The sequence below is a fragment of the Hippopotamus amphibius genome, chromosome 14, assembly GCF_030028045.1.
Source record: "Hippopotamus amphibius kiboko isolate mHipAmp2 chromosome 14, mHipAmp2.hap2, whole genome shotgun sequence".
Taxonomy (NCBI): Eukaryota; Metazoa; Chordata; class Mammalia; order Artiodactyla; family Hippopotamidae; genus Hippopotamus; species Hippopotamus amphibius.
In genome coordinates, this window is record NC_080199.1 from 55,199,960 (window position 1) to 55,220,036 (window position 20,077).

The window sequence follows — 20,077 nt, forward strand, 5'->3', positions numbered from 1 at the left end:
CCTCCTTATTCCTTGCTCTGGAGTCTGTCCATCTCCCCAACACATGACTAAGTCATCTATGGTAATCCTGCTTCCTTGGCCAGCACTTGGTTTTCGGAGGGGTATATGTGACCCGTCTAGCCAATGAGCTCTGGAAGGCAGCTATGCTCACCACTATACCACCAACGCTGCACAAGCCAATGAGCTCTGAAGAGATGGCTGCCCAGGGTGCTCTGGGAAAGATCTCCTTACTGACAAACAGAAACCTAGAAGCACTACTGCCGCTATCTTGCAACCATGGCAGGAGCCATCCTGGAAACCAAAATACTCAGGATGGCAAAGCAGAAAGATGGAAGAAATCTGGTTGCTCACGATCACTACTGTGCTTCCTAAATTTACCAACCGGGAAACCTCTAAACTCCAGACTTCTAATTTTAAATAGGGTTTCTTTGTTCCTCGCAATTGAAAGCATCCCAATCCTATCTGACGATATGACTTGGAGAGTAAAATTAGAAGATAAGGCTGGTGGGATCAAGAAGACGTGAGACCATGCAGGGCCTCAACTCTACCTGAGGATAGTAAGGAATCCCTGAATGGCTTGATATAATTAAATGCACCCCTGTTGCACTGAGGAAGAACACATGGAAGGGGGACAAAGTGAAGACAACAGAGGAGAACCGAGATCTCTGGATAAAACTTGGGGGAACTCCAACTTTTGAAAAAGTCTCTGGAGCAACCCAAGGGGAACACTAAAAATTTATTATAAAGGCAGGAAGAGGATGGGAAAGAGTTGAGCACAAAAGTAAGGGCAATGGAGAGTATAAAGGAACAGTGAGTTAGAAAAGCTTATCAAATATCAGAGAGGTCAAGAAAGAGAAGGAAGTGGGGGGATTTGGCAATGTGGAAACTGATTAGTATTTAGTGACCTTTGCAACAGTAATTTCAGGGTAATAGGGCACATACACTACTACAGAGGGTTAAAAAATGAATGGACTAAATGTCCACTGACTGATGAAAGGATAAAGATGTGGTACATATACACAATGCAGTATTACTCAGCCGTCAAAAAAGAATGAAATAACGCCATCTGCAACAACATGAATAGACCTATAGATTATCATACTAAGCAAAGTAAATCAGAAAAACAAATACCATATCACTTCTATGTGGAATCTAAAATATGGCACAAATCAACATATCTAAGAAACAAAAACATATTCACAGATATAGAGAACAGACTTGTGGTTTCCAGTGGCGGTGGGGGGGAGGGGGGAGGAGAGGGGAAAGAAGCAATGGGAGTTTGGGATTAGCAGAGGCAAACTATTACATATAGGATGGATAAACAACAAGGTCATCCTGCATAGCACAGGGAACTATTTTCAATATTCGTTGACATACCACAATGGAAAATAACATGAAAAAGAATACATAGGGACTTCCCTGGTGGTCTAGTGGTTAAGACTCTGCACTTCCACTGCACAGGGCATGGGTTTGATCCCTGGTCAGGGAACTAAGATCCCACATGCTGCCTAGCCGAAAGAAAAGAAAAGAAAAAAGAGAGTGTGTGTGTGTGTAACTGAGTCACTCTGCTGTACAGAAGAAATTAACACAACATTGTAAATCAACTATACTTCAATAAAACTTTTTAAAAGAATGAATGGGAAGTGAGGAAAGCAGCAGGTTTATAAGTTAAGGACAGTGACAGTAACATTGCAGATACTTCCTTAATAAATACATGTTGAACCAATGATTTGGTGTAGAAAGGCCACATATTGAGTAAGAGTTATGCCCCTTTCAGGAGTTCAATATGATGAGATCATATTAGGGGATGCGTGGCTAGTGTTCTAGGGGAGGGAAACTTTTCCTTTATCCTCTTAGGGTCGTTGGCTGGGCCTAAAAATCAAACTGACAAAGACATTAAAGGAGAAAAGCATATAAATTTATTTAATATAAGTTTTCTGTGACATGGGAGCCTCCATAAGGAAATGAAGACTCAAATGGTTAAACCTGAGCATTTTCATACTAGATTTGATGAAGAATGGAAAGTCGTAGAAAAACAGTGGAATAGAAGGGTATGAGCTAAGGGTAATAAACTGGAGAAAACTAGCGAGTCCTGTTCCTTCAGATTCTTCTGTTTCCCTCCATCTTCAGAGATAAGAATGCTCCTTTTAAAATCATATTTGGGAAGAATATTAACTGACATGAGGAAGTGAATAAGTGGAAGTTACTACTGGGTATAGAGGTACTGGATTGAGGTTTTAATTTTGTTGCATTTTTCTGTTTGTTTTCCAAGTTTAACAATTAACTGATCTCATTTCTAATTAGAAAACTTGTTTTTCTAAAGTGTGTTTAATATTATTGCTGGGAACATTTTATTTTCTAATCTTTGGAGCTTGGTAATCCATTGTGTGATGTCTGGAAACTGCCATTTGGCAAGACAGAAAGGAAAAATGAGAGGATGACATTCTGCAATTCTAATCTGACTAATGGAGGTTTGTTATATAAACATTTAATAACACTAGCAACATTTTCTGTATACTTGTTCTTAAGAAACACTTGAAAACAAAAACACAAAATTTTTACATGATTTATTTAATAATAAACCAATTAAAGATACAAAAACGTTTAGAGGATTCCAAAATTTAAATTTGTTTAAATACAAATTCACTCTGTAATATGAAAACATATAACATTAGACCTCTAAACATAATGATTTTTTCATCTACAAAAACTTTTTTGCTATACTAGAAAATTTGCAGAGAACAATTTTTCTTGTGAAATTAAATGTACATTATTTACAGTTGAAAAAGTAATCTAAAAACTATTTCATTTCAGAAACTTGGATATATAATGTGTATTATTTTTGTATGCAATTCCCCCTCCTCCCACTCCCAATAAAAAAAAAGATTCAAAATATAAAGCACTTATGCTTTTATAGCAACTGACTACTCAGCCGTATTATCCCAAGACTTGGTTGCTTTTCTGGAGCCTTAAAGAGCCCTGACTCTTTCAGAATAGCAGTATATCATTTAGCACTCTGCAACATAAGTTTACTAGCGGACCACAGTGCACAGCGGCCTAAAAGAGTAAATGAACAAAGTATTTAGGAGGAATTCAGGTTCATAGCAGATCTTACAGATAACAACAACAACAACAAAATGAATCTTGTAGGGCCATTAATTTTTCTGCAATATTTTAGCTATATTTACATTAGGAGACAAGCTGATAATGTTTTAAATGATAGAACTTTAAAACATAGGGGTTAGAATCATAAAATTTAGAACTAGATAGGAAATTGGAGATCATCTAGTCTAACCCAATATACCCCTCCTCTTATGAGGCCCAAAAAGATCAAGTGGCTTACCCAAGGTTACACAACTGGTTAGTAGGAAAGCCACGCTTAGGCTGATGCTTTTAGATTATCCTGCTTCTGAAACAGATTCAGCCATACCATGGGCACATTTCAATTTTTAATGTTATATTTTATAGAGTCATAGTTCAATATACAGTGCAACAAACTAAAGTCGACCTAAGTGAAATCATAATTTTAATAAGGCATAAAATAGGTGTCTTGCATTTGAAAGAGTCAAGACTTAACCTATACAAGTGGAATGAAAATAGCCCCTATATAAATTTCCTGATGTCTTATATTTAAGTACTGTATTTACAAAAGAATCAGAAAAGCTAATACAATGTAAAATTTAAAAAGAAACTTTAAAAATGCTTATGATATAACCACTGAAAAAAATCTCTAAAGAATGTCTTCATAGTATAAAATGTCTGTTCCTTCACAATTGAATTCTGAAACATTTGGAGAACAAAGAGAAACATTTGGGTTTTTCTCCATCATCTAACAAAGTCAAAATTAACTCTAAGTTATTATTTTTAACAAGTAACTACAAAATTAGGAACATCTGGAGAATGTATCTTAGAATCAATCAATAGTTTGCATACAGTTGAAAATGTTCAATTAGAAAACAACCATCCATAATTCCTTTGGTATATTACTTAGAAAGAGTTGGGTTCCAGCAGTTCATTTTTTATAGCTACCTGAGAGGTAAATCCATTGGATACCACCATCACATAAGGCAGTGCCTGTTGCTCAGTTTCCTCAGTGCCTTCTTTCAAATTATCTTCAACCTCCTTTTTCTCTACTTCCTGTATATGAGTTTTTGTTTCTTGAGCTTTGATAACTGAAGTGATTACAGTGCCAGGTGGGTGAGCAACCAGTTGTGAACTGCGAGGAGAAAAGGTCACCACAGGCGTGGTAGCACTGAAGGACGGAGACGAAGCCACGCTGGCGGTTCCATTGCAAACGGACTGAACGTTGCTAGTAAGAACCTGCTGTACGTGTGCAGGACTCAAGACAATGGAAGGAGGAGAGCCCGGCTTCTGCGACTGGAGCACGACATTTTCTTTCAGTACTGTCATGGGCTGTGACGATGGAATGGCTTGTAAGATAAATTTCTGAGATCCAGCACCTGATGATGGATCTGTGCTGGCTATAACTGTTGTGATTGGCACTGTCTGCAGCGTCACTGTGTGCAAATGCTGATTCCCAGGAGATACGACCACAGGAACTTGAGCTGGAGCCTGTATAGTCCTATTGAGATTATGAAATAAAAGTGAGGAAATTAGCATATTCTACATTGTTTAAAACTTAACATTTGACAAGTCACTTTGACAAAACGAGTTATTCACTTCAAATGCTCCGTCCCATATTTTCAACACAGCATAAACATTGTGCCAGACCCTGCATTAAACACTGTACGCACAGAAGTGCCCAACACAAAACTGTCAGTCCATTAACTATGATACCATCTGGTGAAAAAAACAAAGTCTATGCAAAGCGCTACGTTAACACAAACAGGAAAGCAATTTTGTTGGCGGCAGAGGATATCAAAATGTTTCCCAAAGAAGTTACGTATCAACTGCCTGAAAGAAAATAAAGGATTTGGAAACAGATTCACTATCATCAGTTTAATATCTGAGGGATAATATCGTCAATATGCCCAACCAAATTACCAAACTTCACATGATTATAATTGTTTTCAACCCGTTTTTCTACAGAGAGAAAACTCTCAATTAACTAAAATAAAAACCACTTCAATCTTAAATGTATATGTGACAGACTTATTAGAACAATTTTAATAGTTCACAGTCCACATTACATGAAACAAGTCATGAATATAATTAACTCATGAGAGTTCTTTAGACTGGTACAGAGAACCAAAAATAAGGGCAAACCTTGGCAAAAACAGAGGCATGTTTTAGCAGTTTTCTCAGCTCAAGTAATTTTCACAAATTTCAGTCATAAAGATACAATTTTAACTTAAAATCCTTTAATGTAAAATCCAGTTTGTGTAAGGTTGTTAATTCCATTTATTGAAGAAAAGAGGTACATAAATGATATTGTAAGTCAATCTAATTTTTAAAGTTCACAGCTGTGAAAAATTTAGTTATAGTCATTGTTAACATAAAACAAATGCTGTTGAAAAAACAGCATCTGGATCTCAACTGTGTTTCCTCTGAATTCTATAAAGCTATTTTACAAAAAAGAGATGATTGCTACTCCAAATGGCTACGAGCTAGATTAGTCTCCATAAACCAAATGTTAATTATTGCCAGGGGACTATCACAGGTAAATTTTAGCAAGTTACAGTTATGTGGCCCGTCACACGAGAGAAATGAAACTCTGGAGGAGAAGACAAATGGGCTACGTGGAAAGATGACTCAGCACAACTCAGGAGAAGTTGAAAGGAAGCAGAAAAGACAGAAAAACTGGAGCCCACCCATATATGTAGGATTCTGATTGCCAAGTTCAGTCTGCCACCACAGTCACCACTGGGGGGGATCAGTCTACAGCAGGATAGCAGCAGCTCTTTTGAAGGACATTGCTAGAAGAGAATATGAGTCAGGGAATGAAGATTTAATAGGTTGGCAGGGTATGGCTAAGAATAAAGGCCAGATGTACTAATATTATTGGGCAGGCAGGGATGAGTTGGAAGGATACAGAATAACTTTGGGAACTAAGGCACTTTTCCAAAATATACTGTGCCTCCCTTCCCTGCCCACCTGGATCAGGGTATCCTGGGTAGAATCTAAGCCTGCAAATGGTAGCTGACCCTACAGACAGATACCATTTTTTAAATAAAACAGACCCAAGGGCTTCCCATGCCGAGAGTCCATGTAAATGTATATATAGATAAAATAGAAATTGCCATATAGGAAGCATACAGATTGTATCTATAAATATGTATAGCCTTGCCACCCTGCAAGTATTATTATCCCAATTTTCCATATGAAAAATTTAATACACAAAGAAGTCGAACAGCTTGCATAAGGTGAGCAGTTAGATAAGAAAAGGGATCTTTCAACTGCAGAGCCTACATGCTTAACCATTACAACATACTGTCACTTCTTAAGTCCTGAATAACTTCAGCTAAAGATGAATATTTACCATCAGATCTTTAAACCGTGGGGAGTTACAACCTTTATTACACATCCCTCCCCTTCCTCTTTCCCTCTCTCAGGTGTGGCAGAAGCAATAATGTACTTGGAAAATTTCCACACTGCTAATCAGGGCTACCACTAGACTGTCAATGCTTTTATTCAAGTCAGAAAAAGATGTCCCTTTCCTGAACACCTGACTGCCATCTGCCAGAAAATATATATACTGATCTACAATATCTGCAATGTAAATATACTGGCTTATTTGAACAAATTCTAAAATAATACATTTTCACTAATAAAAAATTTAGAGATTAAAGGATTAAATATTACGCAGACTTTTCCCAACCACAGGAATTTTAAATTATTTTTTTCTTAGTTAATGATTAAATTGTCAGTTCCGTCTAGTTATATTATATAACAAAGGTTATATTACAATTAACTACTTTTAAAAAGTCTAAGCTGCTTGTAAACAACTGGTACAATACTGGTAATTTAAAATTCCTCACACTTTCTGAAGCTAGGAAAGGTATACAATATAGTATGTGCCTTTTGTTGAATATCTAGTCAGATGTCAGGAAGTGTCGTTTAATTGTTACAATCACCTGTAAGGTTAAATAATATCATCTTTATTTTATAGATGAGGAAACAGACTCAGAATAGTTAGTTAATGTGATCCAATGTCACACTGACATCATAATTGTCAGCATTTGACAATTATTGATAATTGTCAATTTGATAATTGACAAGGTTCGAGGGCAAGAAGATCATGCCCACATTCTTCCTACTCCGTTACACTGCTTTTAAGGTAACCTATACAGTATACTTTTTTTCAGGCTAATTTATTTAAAAGACCCTAAGACAAACTATTCGTGCTTGGATAAACATTATAGAGAAATACATTATACTGGGTAGGTATATGGACTTCCAAGTTTACTAGGGAACAATTTTAGCAAAATATTTTACCAGAGGTTTATTTTTGTGAAGCCAGAGTGAAAGTTAAAATTTGTAAAACTGAGCACGTATACCATAAATCAATAATAAGTTTCAACATAGATATAGCAGGCCTTCCATATCCACGGTCTCCACATCCACAGATTCCACCAACCTCTCTGTTGGAAAATATCTGCCACACCCCCCCCCAAATTCCAGAAAGTTCCAAACCACAAAACTTGAATTTGCCACACGCTGGCAACTATTTATATAGCATTTATACTGTATTAGGTATTATAAGTAATCTAGAGATGATTTAAAGTACATGGGAGGGTGTATGGAGGTTATATGCAAATACTACACCATTTTACATAAGGGGCTTGAGCATCCTCAGGTTTTGGAATCCAGAGAGGGTTCTGGAACCAATCCCCTGAGGATACTGAGGGATAACTCCATGTGTAGTTATGTGAGGTAAAAAGAAATGAGCAAAGGAAAAGAAAAAAGAAATGAGAAAAAAATATGTTGCTATTTCATTGTAAATAAGTGATAATTCATGTGATTATGTGAATTAACTGACAGTACGATAAATCATTAAGTTCACTGCTTTAGACAAAACTGCCTGCATTATAACACTCTCTCCACCACTTACTAGAGGTGACCAGGCTGCTTGGCCTCGCCCTGCCTCATTTTCCTCAACTGTAAAATAGGACTATTACCTACATCTCACTGAGCAATAAGGATTCTATACATTAATAAAAGTATATGAAATACAGAGAGCTTTGAAAAGTATCAGCTCTTGTTATATTAATTTAATAATTAATCTAAAGTTAAGTCGTCAAGGAAGGGAGGGAAGATGGGGATATGTGTATAAAAACGGATGATTGAACCTGGTGTACCCCCCAAAAAAAATAAATAAAAAAAAAATAATAATAAAGTTAAGTCGTAAGTATTCTACTTTCTCTCAACTACAGAAAAAAATATTTCAAAGGCCTTTGATTTTATTAGAAAGTAGTCAAGGAAGATATAGCCACATTTCTGTTACTTTTCTTAGGGGTGGTTATATGATTCTTTAGGATATCTCTATTCTTAAAGAGTTGTACACTGAAATATTTAAGGGTGAAATGTCATGGTGATGTCAACTGACTTGACAAATAGCCAAACAGAAAAAAAGGGTATATACCCTTTTGTCTCTATATAAAAAAGAGACGAAAAGAAAAAATTGTGTTTTAGAGTTTGAAAAGTTAAATTCTGTATATCTTCATTTTATAAGTAGTCCACTTAGAGAACTCACTGTTCTAAAAGGAGATAGGGACTTTCCTGGTGGTCCAGTGGGTAAGACTCTGAGCTCCCAATGCAGGGGGCCTGGGTTCGATCCCTGGTTAGGGAACTGGAGCCCCCATGCTGCAACTAAGAAGTCTGCATGCCACAGCAAAGATCCCATATGCTGCAACTAAGATCCAGTGCAGCCTAAATAAATATTAAAAAAAAATAATAAAAGGAGATAAAGAATGATCATATACACTACCTCAAAATAAATTCTATAAATATGAAGGGGTGTTATATGTCAGACTATGTTAGGTGCCAGGAAAAGGACAATGAGTAGAATCTAGCTCCTACAGATTTAAATCTATAGCAGGAGACAGGCATTAAAGTCACCTGAAACACCTGGTTTATGTACCAGACCACAGTACAGGCAAGCAGTGAGCTTCAAGGAAGGAATTATGAGCAGAGTGAGAGCTGGCAGTGGAGGCTACGGAAATTGGACTGCACTCTGTGTGCAAAATAGATCTCAGAAAAGCTGCAAGAAGGCAATATCACAAAGGTTGACTCTTGAGCCATTAAACAAAGAATGGCTCTGGTCAGAAATATCACATTACGATATGCACTGGTAACATACAGGCTGGAAGAGAAAAACAGAAGCAGGAAGCAGGCAGAGAATCCACAGAACTCTCAGAGAATGTGTGAATGAAGATTCTGAAAGGTACACCAAAGACAGTTTGAAAATCACAGGTAGGGAGTGTAATTAGAATGTTTTAATATCTGGCACTGAGTCTTATTCAGAAACTGACATTCAGAGTAATAAAATATACAATATAATACCACAATTTACTATCTTTCAGAGCTAGAGGTGTGTGTTTTTGTTGCTCTTGTTGTTTTTCTTCTGGTTTGTTTTTATTCTCAAGGTCTAAAAAGGAAACTTTGATTAGAGATGCTAAAAAACAACTGAATCTTTCCAAGAAAGGAGTCCCAGTGATTAGCTGTGGCCATTGTATGTTTCTTATCAACACAAATACCCACAATGATAAGATGACAAAGAGCCTAGAAACCAATGGGAGGAACCCCATAATTCCAATTAGACATTCAGTCATCATCAGTAACCAACAGAACTTGGAGGAAAAGAAAACATTAAAGGGAAAATACAGAGTTAAATAAGTACTTCTTTAATTAAAATGGAAAAAATGTGATCTTTATACTCCTTGTCAAAAGTTTAAATGGACCATACAAGGAAGACTGAATCATCTAAGTCTGTACGGATTCTAGGTAATATTTACTTCAAGATCAATTGAACGAAAACCTAGCATTTATATTCTAGAATATACAACTGTAAGACTGAAGTCAGCTAATGAAAATAATCAAAGAATCATTTTTACTGGATTTGGAAGGGCTCCTATATTTTATTATAATTCATGTTCTCGAAATTCATGGCAGTAGAAATGGAAAAATAGAACCATGAAAATGTCCATCTAATTTTCTGCCTTCCTCCCTCTTCCCCATTCCAAATCAGTCAAGACCAGTCCCAAGTTTCTGCAAAAGAGCAGCCTAATTTGTTTTTTCATGTCTTTCCTGGAGTTATGAGGCAGATTTGATTTGATTAAACCAAATAACTAATCTTCCAACTCTGCCACTCCAAAAGCCTGAAAAGGAGGACTTTCAATTCTTGGCCTCCCAAGCTGTTTGAACTCTAGAACTATTCTGGATACTATCTGAGAAGACAGTATCTTCCCAAGGAATAATGTGTATTTCTCAGAACTCAATGCATTCCAAAGGGTCATGATATGTAAATTTATGTTCAATTTTTACAGTTTCTAACTTTGTTTGGAAAAAGATCTGAAACCATTCTCTGGATTTTCTTATATGGATCAATTCAGTTATACAAAGCTATGGAAGACTGGTTCAAACTGATAGAATAACATCAAGTAATGTCAGAGTTTAAAAATAAGGAAACATTGATACAATCAGAAGACTGATGCAATGCTGCTGACACCACATGTTGACCCAGAGTTCGAGCTTGAAATCGATACGATTTTTATTTTCATTTCTGAATCCTGACACATTGAACAAATAAGGACTCTGGTCAGAAACATCACACAAACATCTGCACCAGTAACTTTAGTTTTCTCACCTAATACTCTGAACAGAAGAATTTAATGTTTCATCCTGCACGCTATTGGTGGCCTCTCCTTCTGGAACAGCTTGCACTGGCTGCACTACATGAATAGTCCGGAAGAGCTGGGTAGGATATGGAGTCTGTGTGGACTGCATTGTCCTCAGAACCTCTGATGGCTGTGCAGGTTCCACAGGATCTTTGGGTTTTGCAGCTTTAGAATTCCCTGGTTTTAGAACTGTAGTGGCTCCTCCTTTCATCCCTGGACTTGAAGATACTCTCGATCGACTTGCTTGGTTCCTACTCGAAGTGGTTGTTGAAGACAGTGATGGATCTGAAGACTCTATGCTGGAACTTGGGTCCTCATCGTCTATATAAATAAGATCTTTCGGCATATCCTTAAACTGATACACCAAGCGCTGACCTTCTACTTTTGCCAGAATACCCCTTTGGTAATAGTACCTATTTCAAAGCAGACAATTTCATCAATATTGTACTCAGTTAAACATAAACTAAAACAACATTCAACACAATAAAAATTCCCTAATCATACACAAAAGTTTAAAGTTGGAAACAAACATGTGAGAAAAGAATTTCTAAATGAAGGGTAGTTATATTACTTCTCTTCCATAGGTTACTATAATGTCCCTACCTGTTTAAATTTGCTGTATAAAACAATCATGTACAAATAGAAGTGATTTAAATTTTGTCACTGATTTTAATTAAATCAAGAACCTAAAAAGCATGAGTTAAAAAATAAAATGCAAACTGTCACTAAATAGTTCTGGTTTAAAAAAGGTTATCAGATGTTCAGATCACTGGTATTTCTAATAAATCTTTCTCAAATATACCCAGATCTTGAAGACTACATGGTATGATCACAGAAAAACAAACTAAAAGTGGGTTTAAGTGATGCTTTTGTTCAACATTTTCACAATGGCTAATATTATTCTCGAAGCATTTATTTATCCCAACACAATATATTACACATCATACCTGAGATTCATGTTTAAAAAAGGCACCCTCTTATTAAGTACCTGCATTATCAATATTTGTTACTTTGTGCTGAATTTAAGTTTAATGGCTCAAAACATATGAGCCTTGTGGTCAATTTACAATTCCTGATGATAGCTTAATATTTTCTGATCCCTTCATAAATAAAATATCTGTTGTTTGCATGAAGATTTTGGGGGGAAGAAGAACATTTTCCCAGATTGGAATGATTTCAATTTAAATACATACTCATAGTTTCTATAAGTACTGTAGTTTTAGCACTTCAATAATAAAATTCACCATTTCTTTAACCCTCTCACTTTTTAGAAGTTACCTACTTTTTTGTATTTAGGAAATAGTATTCTTCACACAAAGAACTACAGAAACTGCACGTACCTGAGAGCTCTTCCCATGGTCTCATAATTCATGTCAGGTTTGTTTTTGTGCTTTCCCCACAACCTGGATACTGCTTTAGAATCTACCAATTTAAAAATGCCTTTTTCTCGCTGGGTCCATTTGATATATTTAGGACAAGTAGCTTTGTCCTGGAGCAGTGCCAGTAAAAACTCCCAAAGATAAATTGTGTTTCCTGAAACAAAAACAATTTCTTTTTAACTGACCAAAATTTCATTTGAAAGAACAAAATAAAACACAACTAAAGGTCTTCTTAAGTTCCATCTATAATCATACAAACATATTACACAGTTCAGTTAGTACTGGTGATATAACGGGCCATAATTTTTAGGGTCTAATATAGATCTTTTTATTAGTCCCATATAAGACATCTGAACAGAGCAATCTTGCAATTAGATATTTGGTGACTTAGGAAGAAAGTATTTTGAGACAATTTTTTTTTCAGCCTCTTTAAGAACCATCAGTACACAGAAGAAACTGAAAAAGAGCTGTACAAAACCTTTCAATAGTTGTTCTTTTTATATAAAGAACCAGCAGATTAGCCTCAACAATTTTCCTCAAATTTGGGCAGCAGTTAGGAAAACACTAAAACTCCAAGACAATTATCTATGAACCAAAAGCCAAATGTGGCTGAATTCTTCCAAGAAACTCATTATTAAGTGAAAGGATGGATTATTTCGACAGGTAAGTGAAAATCTCCTAAACGGATTTCTTTGGCTGTATTATTACCAGTCTTTTTACAGAAAATGGCAATCGTATCTTATAAGCATGCGGCAGCAATAAGATCCATTTCGGTAAAAGCTGGTGCTTTCTACTTACAATATGCAGACATTTTAAAGCAATCTGAATGTTACTTGACATGTAAGTATTATAGGTAAGTTACAGTAGTAGTACTTACCCTTCCCATCTTTGTTTTTCTTCTTCACAGATATGTTTGGTGTAGTGGCTGGGGATTCCGGTCGTGGTGGTTTAGTTTTTCTCCCTGAAATCAGAATAGCTCTACATAAATATGTGCCCTCACAAGAGAGAAGGAATGGACAATTTAACTGTTTATAAATGCTGTTTTGTCATTTATTGTACATTTCAAGTGCCAAATATTTTATACATGGAACATTGGTCTCCTAAATGCTATTTATTAAAAGGAAAATAACTGCAGTAAAAATTTAACATTAACGTAGGTTAGATCGCAAACAATTTTATGTAGAAAACGATATTTTGGCTCATTTGTAAAAAAGAGGTTAAGTTTAAACTTCACATTTTGTCTTTGAGGTGACAATATTGACAGTGCTTTCTTAAAATCTGGGGGAATGTTCTTGATGCTGACAAAACCTGGGCTCAAAAAATAAGCCATATAAGTTTCTCTGCCTCTTGATTAGTTCTCAAATACTGGAAGCTACCCCAAACTTCTAGAGATATAGAAAATAAGTGAGGCTAAATTTTTGTGACCCACATAGTCAATTTTTATTTTCTTGTGTATTTTTAAACATCTCATTTTTTAACATTTCTTTCGATTTACAGCAATCTTTATGGTTACCCATCATCCGGTCCTAAAGAAGCCTAATGCAACAGGGTTAAACTGTATTTTGCGCAGCCTTTGCCTCGGTCAACCAACTATTCTAAAGCCGTGTTTGTGATCTCTTTTTTGCCACTTATCTAGAACCACAACTCAGCAGCAATGTTGCCTATGATTTAGGTTGAGGTGATGATGCTGTCTGAACAGACTACCACCCTGTGTATGAGAGACAATGAAGATTAAGCATACATGGATACTTTAGTTAGTACCTCTTACCCCTACATTCTTGAAGCTGACTCTAGATCATAAGGGTGAATGCTGGGGTAATATAATACAGGCAGTAATTTAGAAAAGCAGAATTCTAGAGCTGAAGTCACAAGGTCAGTGACAACACACCCTAAGACAAACTGAATAGGAAAACATCTTTTCCTTGCCTTTTTTTTTTGGCCACGTCATGTGGCTTGTGGGATCTTAGTTCACCAACCAGGGATTGAACTCAGGCCCTCGGCAGTGAAAGCGCAAGTCCTAACCACTGGACAGCTGAGGAATTCCCAGGTAAACATTTCTGAAGTTAAGGTGAGTAAGAGTCAAGGAGAAGAGGGCGAAAAATTCACTTTTCAGGCCAGGCCCCTCTTGAGACTGCCAGATGTATAAACGTGGAGCCTAGAAGCCTGGTGCAGACATCTGCAGAGAACCTATGCAAGACAGAGACTTCTAGCTAACTGTGTTCCTGATAGTAAGGATGACAGGCCAGACTTCAGAGGCCTATCCTTGCTACCATCTTATTTTATGCTTTCTATTTACCGGCTTTCTCTGATAGATGATATTTTCTCTATCCCAGTGTTCTCCTCCACTAGTTTTGGTCATGGCAGATACTGGCAGTAGCCTACCCAACATCCATCCTCTCCATACTCTTCCTTACTGTTCACGGGGGCAATATGCACAGCTTCACATGAATTATAGATTAGTTGGGGATACAAATTTTGGTAACAGTTATTTCTTCTCAGTACTCTGAACATATCCAGCCCTTCCAGCCTTTACTGGGAGCTTGTAAGCTGCCAATCCAATAATCAATTCTCTTCAGGTAATGTAGTTTCTCCCTGGTGGGTTTGTTTTTTCTTCTTCTTCTTCTTCCATTTTTTTTCCCCCTCTTTTTGGCAGGGGATGGGAGGGAGTCTTTGATGTTCCACATTTTTACCATAATATATTTAGGCCTGGATCTATTTTAGTTTTGCTACTCAGGATTCACCATGCTGGGATTAACGTCATTCTGTTAAATTTCTCAGTCATCATCTTTGAATATTGCCTGTTCCTCACTCTACACACTCCCTCCTCCTAGAGCTTTGATTAAACATGTAGACCTTTTCATGCAATCCTCACATCTCTAACGCTTTCATATTTTTTATTCCACATCAGATCAATGTTGGAGCTCACTAATTCTTAAGCAGTGACTAATCTGCTGTTTAACCCTTATATTATGTGATTTACACTGCCCTGATGATTAGTGATACTGAGCATCTTTTCATATACCTGTTGGTCGTTTGTATGTCTTCTTCAGAAAAACTGTCTATTTGGGTTCTCTGCCCATTCTTTAATTGGATTTTTTTTTTTTTTTTGCTGTTAAGTTATATAAGTTGCTTATATATTTTGGATATTAACCCCATTTGGATATTTCCTCCCACTCTGTGGGTTGCATTTTCATGTTGCTGATTGTTTCTTTTGCTGTACAGAGTCTTTTAGTTTATTGTAGTCCCATTATTAACTTTAGCTTTTGTTGCTTGTGCTTTTGGTGTCATATTCAAAAAACTGTTGCCAAGTCAGGTGCTATTCCTCCATCTTGACTAGAAGGGGAAGTTTCACCTGGTATTTTTTAATAGTCTCATTCTTTGACCATGATTTTCATTCTTTTGCATCAATAATTACAATCATATTCATTGAAAGTTTCTCTTTAATAATTCTATTATCTGTGGTTCATAGTGAACTAACCTTAGGATTTCTAAGTCTGCTGCTTCTCATTCAGGAAGTATCTTTCTTATGTATTCTTATGTGATACTGAAATGTGAGTTAACCTTCAATAGGGTTTTATTTGAAGAAATACTGTGCAGCCTGGATTAAATACATGACATGTCAAAGCAACTTTACAAGAGCTTCACCTGGTACCCAAAGTTATTGCCAGCCAGTAGCCATTGTTATGTTAATCACTTGGCTGGAAATTCCTAAAATCAGTGACAGTTTAAAATCTAATCATAAACCTAGGTTAAGGCAAACCCAGGATTATGAGTTCTCAAAGGAAAAATTTCTCTACCCAGCTGAGAAATACAAGCTTCCTTAACATCTGCCTGTGCTAGTGGGTGGACTGTTTTTCCCCTTAGGGTATAGCCTTTTAAGGATCCCAATTATATGCTGAGGTCTCCGTCTAATAACCCATCTTGCACTGGACCAAGACTTAAGCATCTGCCTCTATGTTGGCAATAAAACCAACCCCCCTGGACATCCAGCTGACGTGTCCTTCTCAGCTCTTCAGAGCTGTTGCAGTGTCAACTCATTCTTCCTGTTGTTATTTTCCTCTTCATTTTTGGCTCTCAGAATTTCCCTTACTTTCATGTGAAGTTAGGTTACATGGTGGCTGGTGATGCCATAAACCAAGATATTAAACTCAAAAGCAGTAAACTAGCTGGAGTAGAATCAAAAGGCAATGAAAGGGAAAGCGTGTCAGTGTTAGGATGTAAGTATGGTTCTAATTTGTGAAAACTTTAGAATCCCCTCTAACACATTCTAACACATTTTCTTCTTCAATTACTTAGCTGCTGATTTCCAACTTGTATTCTTCCCACTGGAATCGTACACTGGAATATATGCTGGTGGTTTTCAAACTATGTTCTGCGGGAGGAAACTGACCTGCCCTTACCCGAGCTCTTTCTGAGTTTGGATAAAAGGGTTCAGATAAAAGACCGAGGCTTTAAAATGTTGGGAAATCCCTTTCCTATAATATAGACCAAATATTTTAAAAGTATAAAACAATTCTTAAAAAATGAATCTACTACAAAGAAATAACTCAATTTGTTTTGTACTTTCTATTTTTTCTTACATAAAAGTTTTAACTGGTGTAGAAATATCCTTGAATAAAAGTTATGTTTAGATTCCACATCAAGAGTTGACTGTTTTCCCTAAACAAATTAACCACCCACCTTTCTTTCTCTTAGGCTGTTCTGGTGAGGAGGGTCCTGGTGAGTGTGCGTATGTCTCTTGAACATGCTGAGTTTCCATCACTTCAGGAATCCCATCTAATGTGACGGATACATGGGTGATTGGGGCAACAACAATGTCATCTTCAGATGAACTAAATATATTATTATCTAATGGAAATAAAATCAACTAATTATAATCAACTTTGTATTATAAATCAAAATAATTTCATAAAATATTTCCTGTTTCTTTGAAGATTCAAGTAGAAATAAAATCTTGAAATCTAGTCCCTGCTTTTTATTTCCTCTGCCCCAAGTCAAGTACCCTGAGGCAGTCCAGACTTGACTTGACTATACTTGACTTCCTCTCCCCAGTCTATCTTGTCTCTCTTCTCCATTTTCCACACTGCCGGTAAAGTTTTTCTCTAAAACCTAAGCCTGACCTGACCATATTATTCTTCTCTATAAAAACTTTACACCCTGAAAATTAGAAAGCAAAATAAAATTGACATATCTTCCCATTGTTTACAAGGAAAATATATAAGAACCCAAACTCCACAGCATGCCATTCCAAGCTTCCATGATCTATAATCCACCATGAAGCTTATACGTGAGCATTTTGAATCTCAAACATCTCACTGTTTTTTTTATAGGTCTGTGTCTCTGGTTCAAACCACTCCCCCTACCTTGTATGCCTTTCCGGTCTCCTCCACCCATGAAAAGCTTACTTGTCACTAGTAGCCCAGGCAAAACTCTCCCTCCTTAAAGCCTGTCTCTGGTGTTTTCAGCTAGAGAAATCGCTCCCTCCAGAACACTCTGACATCCCTCTTACAGCCTTTAGTTTTGGCTTTTACAGTTATTTACATAAATAACTATCGGCAAAAGAAAACTGCAAGCTTGAGGAAAGAAACAAGATCTGTTCATTTCTATATCATGTTACTGCCTAATGCATTGCTGTGCATATAGAAAATATTCAATAAACATCTTAAATTGATTTAATAATAATTAATTTTTTGAGTTTGACTACTTTCTTGTCAGAAAAGTCCAAAGGAGAACATGGATTTAAAAGCAGATTCATGGCAGTGAATTTTATGCCATGAAGTCTTAGAAAACAATTTAATGGATTTTTGCTTACTCACTGATGACTATTGACAGAGATCACTAAATTATAATAGCTTGGGTCCTAAATACCCCAATATTTCACCAATGAGGTTATGAAAAATTTCTGCATCATTTACTATTTGACAACTAAATTACTTTTTTATCCTTAAAGTCCTTGCTTAAAAAAAAATAATCTTGCTTAACTAAACACTTTAGCAAAGGTGCCTCAACTAGTACCATACCTTAAGAAGCACTTGGGACCAAAAAATATAAAACATGGTCTCTGGTCTCTTGATATTTATTATCTAATAGAGAGAGACAGCAGAAAGAGCTTTTCAAAGCATATAAACATGGTCCTACTATATAGCACAGGGAACTATATTCAATATCCTGTGATAAACCACAATGGAAAAGAATATAAAAAAGAATATATACATAACTGAATCATTTTGCTACACAGCAGAAATTAATACAACACTGTAAATCAACTATATCTCAAAAAGAAAAGCATATAAACGTGAACAGTCATAACACACAACACTCACTGATGCGCTTTTCATCCAGCATAGGGCCAGGAGAATCCATATTGAGGAGTGCCTCGGCAGCCTCGATAGTTTCAATTGTTTCATCCCCATTATGACAGGAAGCTTCAACTACAACACATTTAAAGAGAAAACAGAATTAGCTACAAGACACCTGTTGTTTTAAAAAGCACAGATTTGGGAATTCCCTGGCAGTCCAGTGGTTGGGACTTGGCACTTTCACTGCCGGGGGCCAAGGTTCAATCTCTTGTCTGGGAACTAAGATCCTGTAAGCTGCACAGCATGGCTTAAATAAATAAACAAAATTTAAGAAAAGCATATAGAGTCTCATCTCTTGAACCAGAATACATCACTTAACACTCTGGTTTACACCCATACTTTGTAACAACATATAAAATCTATACTGAAAAGGACTGTATTTTCTCATCTAAAACTTTGCAAGATGCAGAGGTTTTATTAAAAACAAAAACAGAAAAACCTCTGCAAGATGCTGGAAGGCAAAAAAGTAATAAGCAAAATAGAACTCACACTCTAGGAGGAAAACACTAGTCATTTCTCTGATAATTCTTGTATTTACAAGAATAGTAAGTAATAGTCTTAGGTCCCTTTCAGCTCTTACATTGATTCCAATACTCTTTCTTAGTTCACTCACAGGAATGAACTTGGGTCTCTGTTAATTTCTGAATCTCTTCCATTCCTCTATAATTAGTGAATTGCCACCATCTCCAAAAGTCTTAGATTAGAATCTAAACACCCTTTAATAATTATAGTATTCTGGTATCTTTCTTCTCTAGTGTGTACGATAGAACACTCATTTCCCTACTATGAACTGTGTCTAGTCCAAGTTTTTATTTTTTTATGTTCTTTAAACAAAGTGAAAAACAAATGAAAATTAATCCAAGTACATACTAGACACACGACACTTCTCTGCATCCCAGAGAGGTGTCTGAAATAGTTACACAGCAGATTCCTTGGGTGGCTTCTAGCCCCTCAGCTCTGGGATCAGCACCCAGAATCTAAATAAAGAGCTGCAAAGTCCCCCTCTTTGTGGAGAAGTTCAAGTTTCCTAAATTGGTATGTATCACCCATAATCCCTCATACTTACTTGCTATAGTTTCCTCTCAATATTTCAAAGTTACACGTTACTTTTTTTTAGATTTTGTAAAAATTCATTTATTTATTTATTTTTGGCCACACCACACAGCATGCTGGATTCTTAGTTCCTCAACCAGCGACTGAACCCGTGCCCCCTGCAGTGGGAGCTCGGAGTCTTAACCACTGGACCACCAGTAAGTCCCCACACGTGTTATTTTTTGAAGCCTGAAAATACATATATAATCATGATTTTCAGATTCAGGGTTGGACTGACACTATGTAACTCAACGAATGTAAGCCTTTTAATTTCACAAAAGATTATAAAGTAAATATAAACATAGTACTTGAAGCAAAAGTTCATTTTCTCAAATGAATAAAAGTGATCATTTACACTGTTCTCTCCCTATTCCTATTCAATCCAGAGAAGAAACAAAATCATTTTCCTTTTCATTATTATTATAACCAGATTTCCAAGAAATTTGTAGCT

At 36.3% G+C, this 20,077-nt stretch overlaps 1 protein-coding gene across 8 annotated transcripts in view; it reads right to left on the reverse strand.

The window, feature by feature from the left end:
- Positions 1-2,552: 2,552 nt before the first annotated feature.
- Positions 2,553-20,077, reverse strand: part of ELF1 (E74 like ETS transcription factor 1) — a 104,742-nt gene continuing 87,217 nt past the window's right edge. For 6 of the 8 annotated variants that reach the window (XM_057707784.1, XM_057707783.1, XM_057707786.1 and 3 more), the window contains 6 exons: positions 18,499-18,606; positions 16,856-17,023; positions 13,053-13,136; positions 12,137-12,329; positions 10,766-11,209; positions 2,553-4,582 (listed from right to left, as the gene is read on the reverse strand). In XM_057707784.1, coding sequence (XP_057563767.1) covers positions 3,988-4,582; positions 10,766-11,209; positions 12,137-12,329; positions 13,053-13,136; positions 16,856-17,023; positions 18,499-18,606 — 1,592 coding nt within the window. In that variant the 3' untranslated portion in view covers positions 2,553-3,987. The remainder of the gene's footprint in view (positions 4,583-10,765; positions 11,210-12,136; positions 12,330-13,052; positions 13,137-16,855; positions 17,024-18,498; positions 18,607-20,077) is intronic. The other 2 variants (XM_057707787.1, XM_057707788.1) reach the window with 2 other exon arrangements.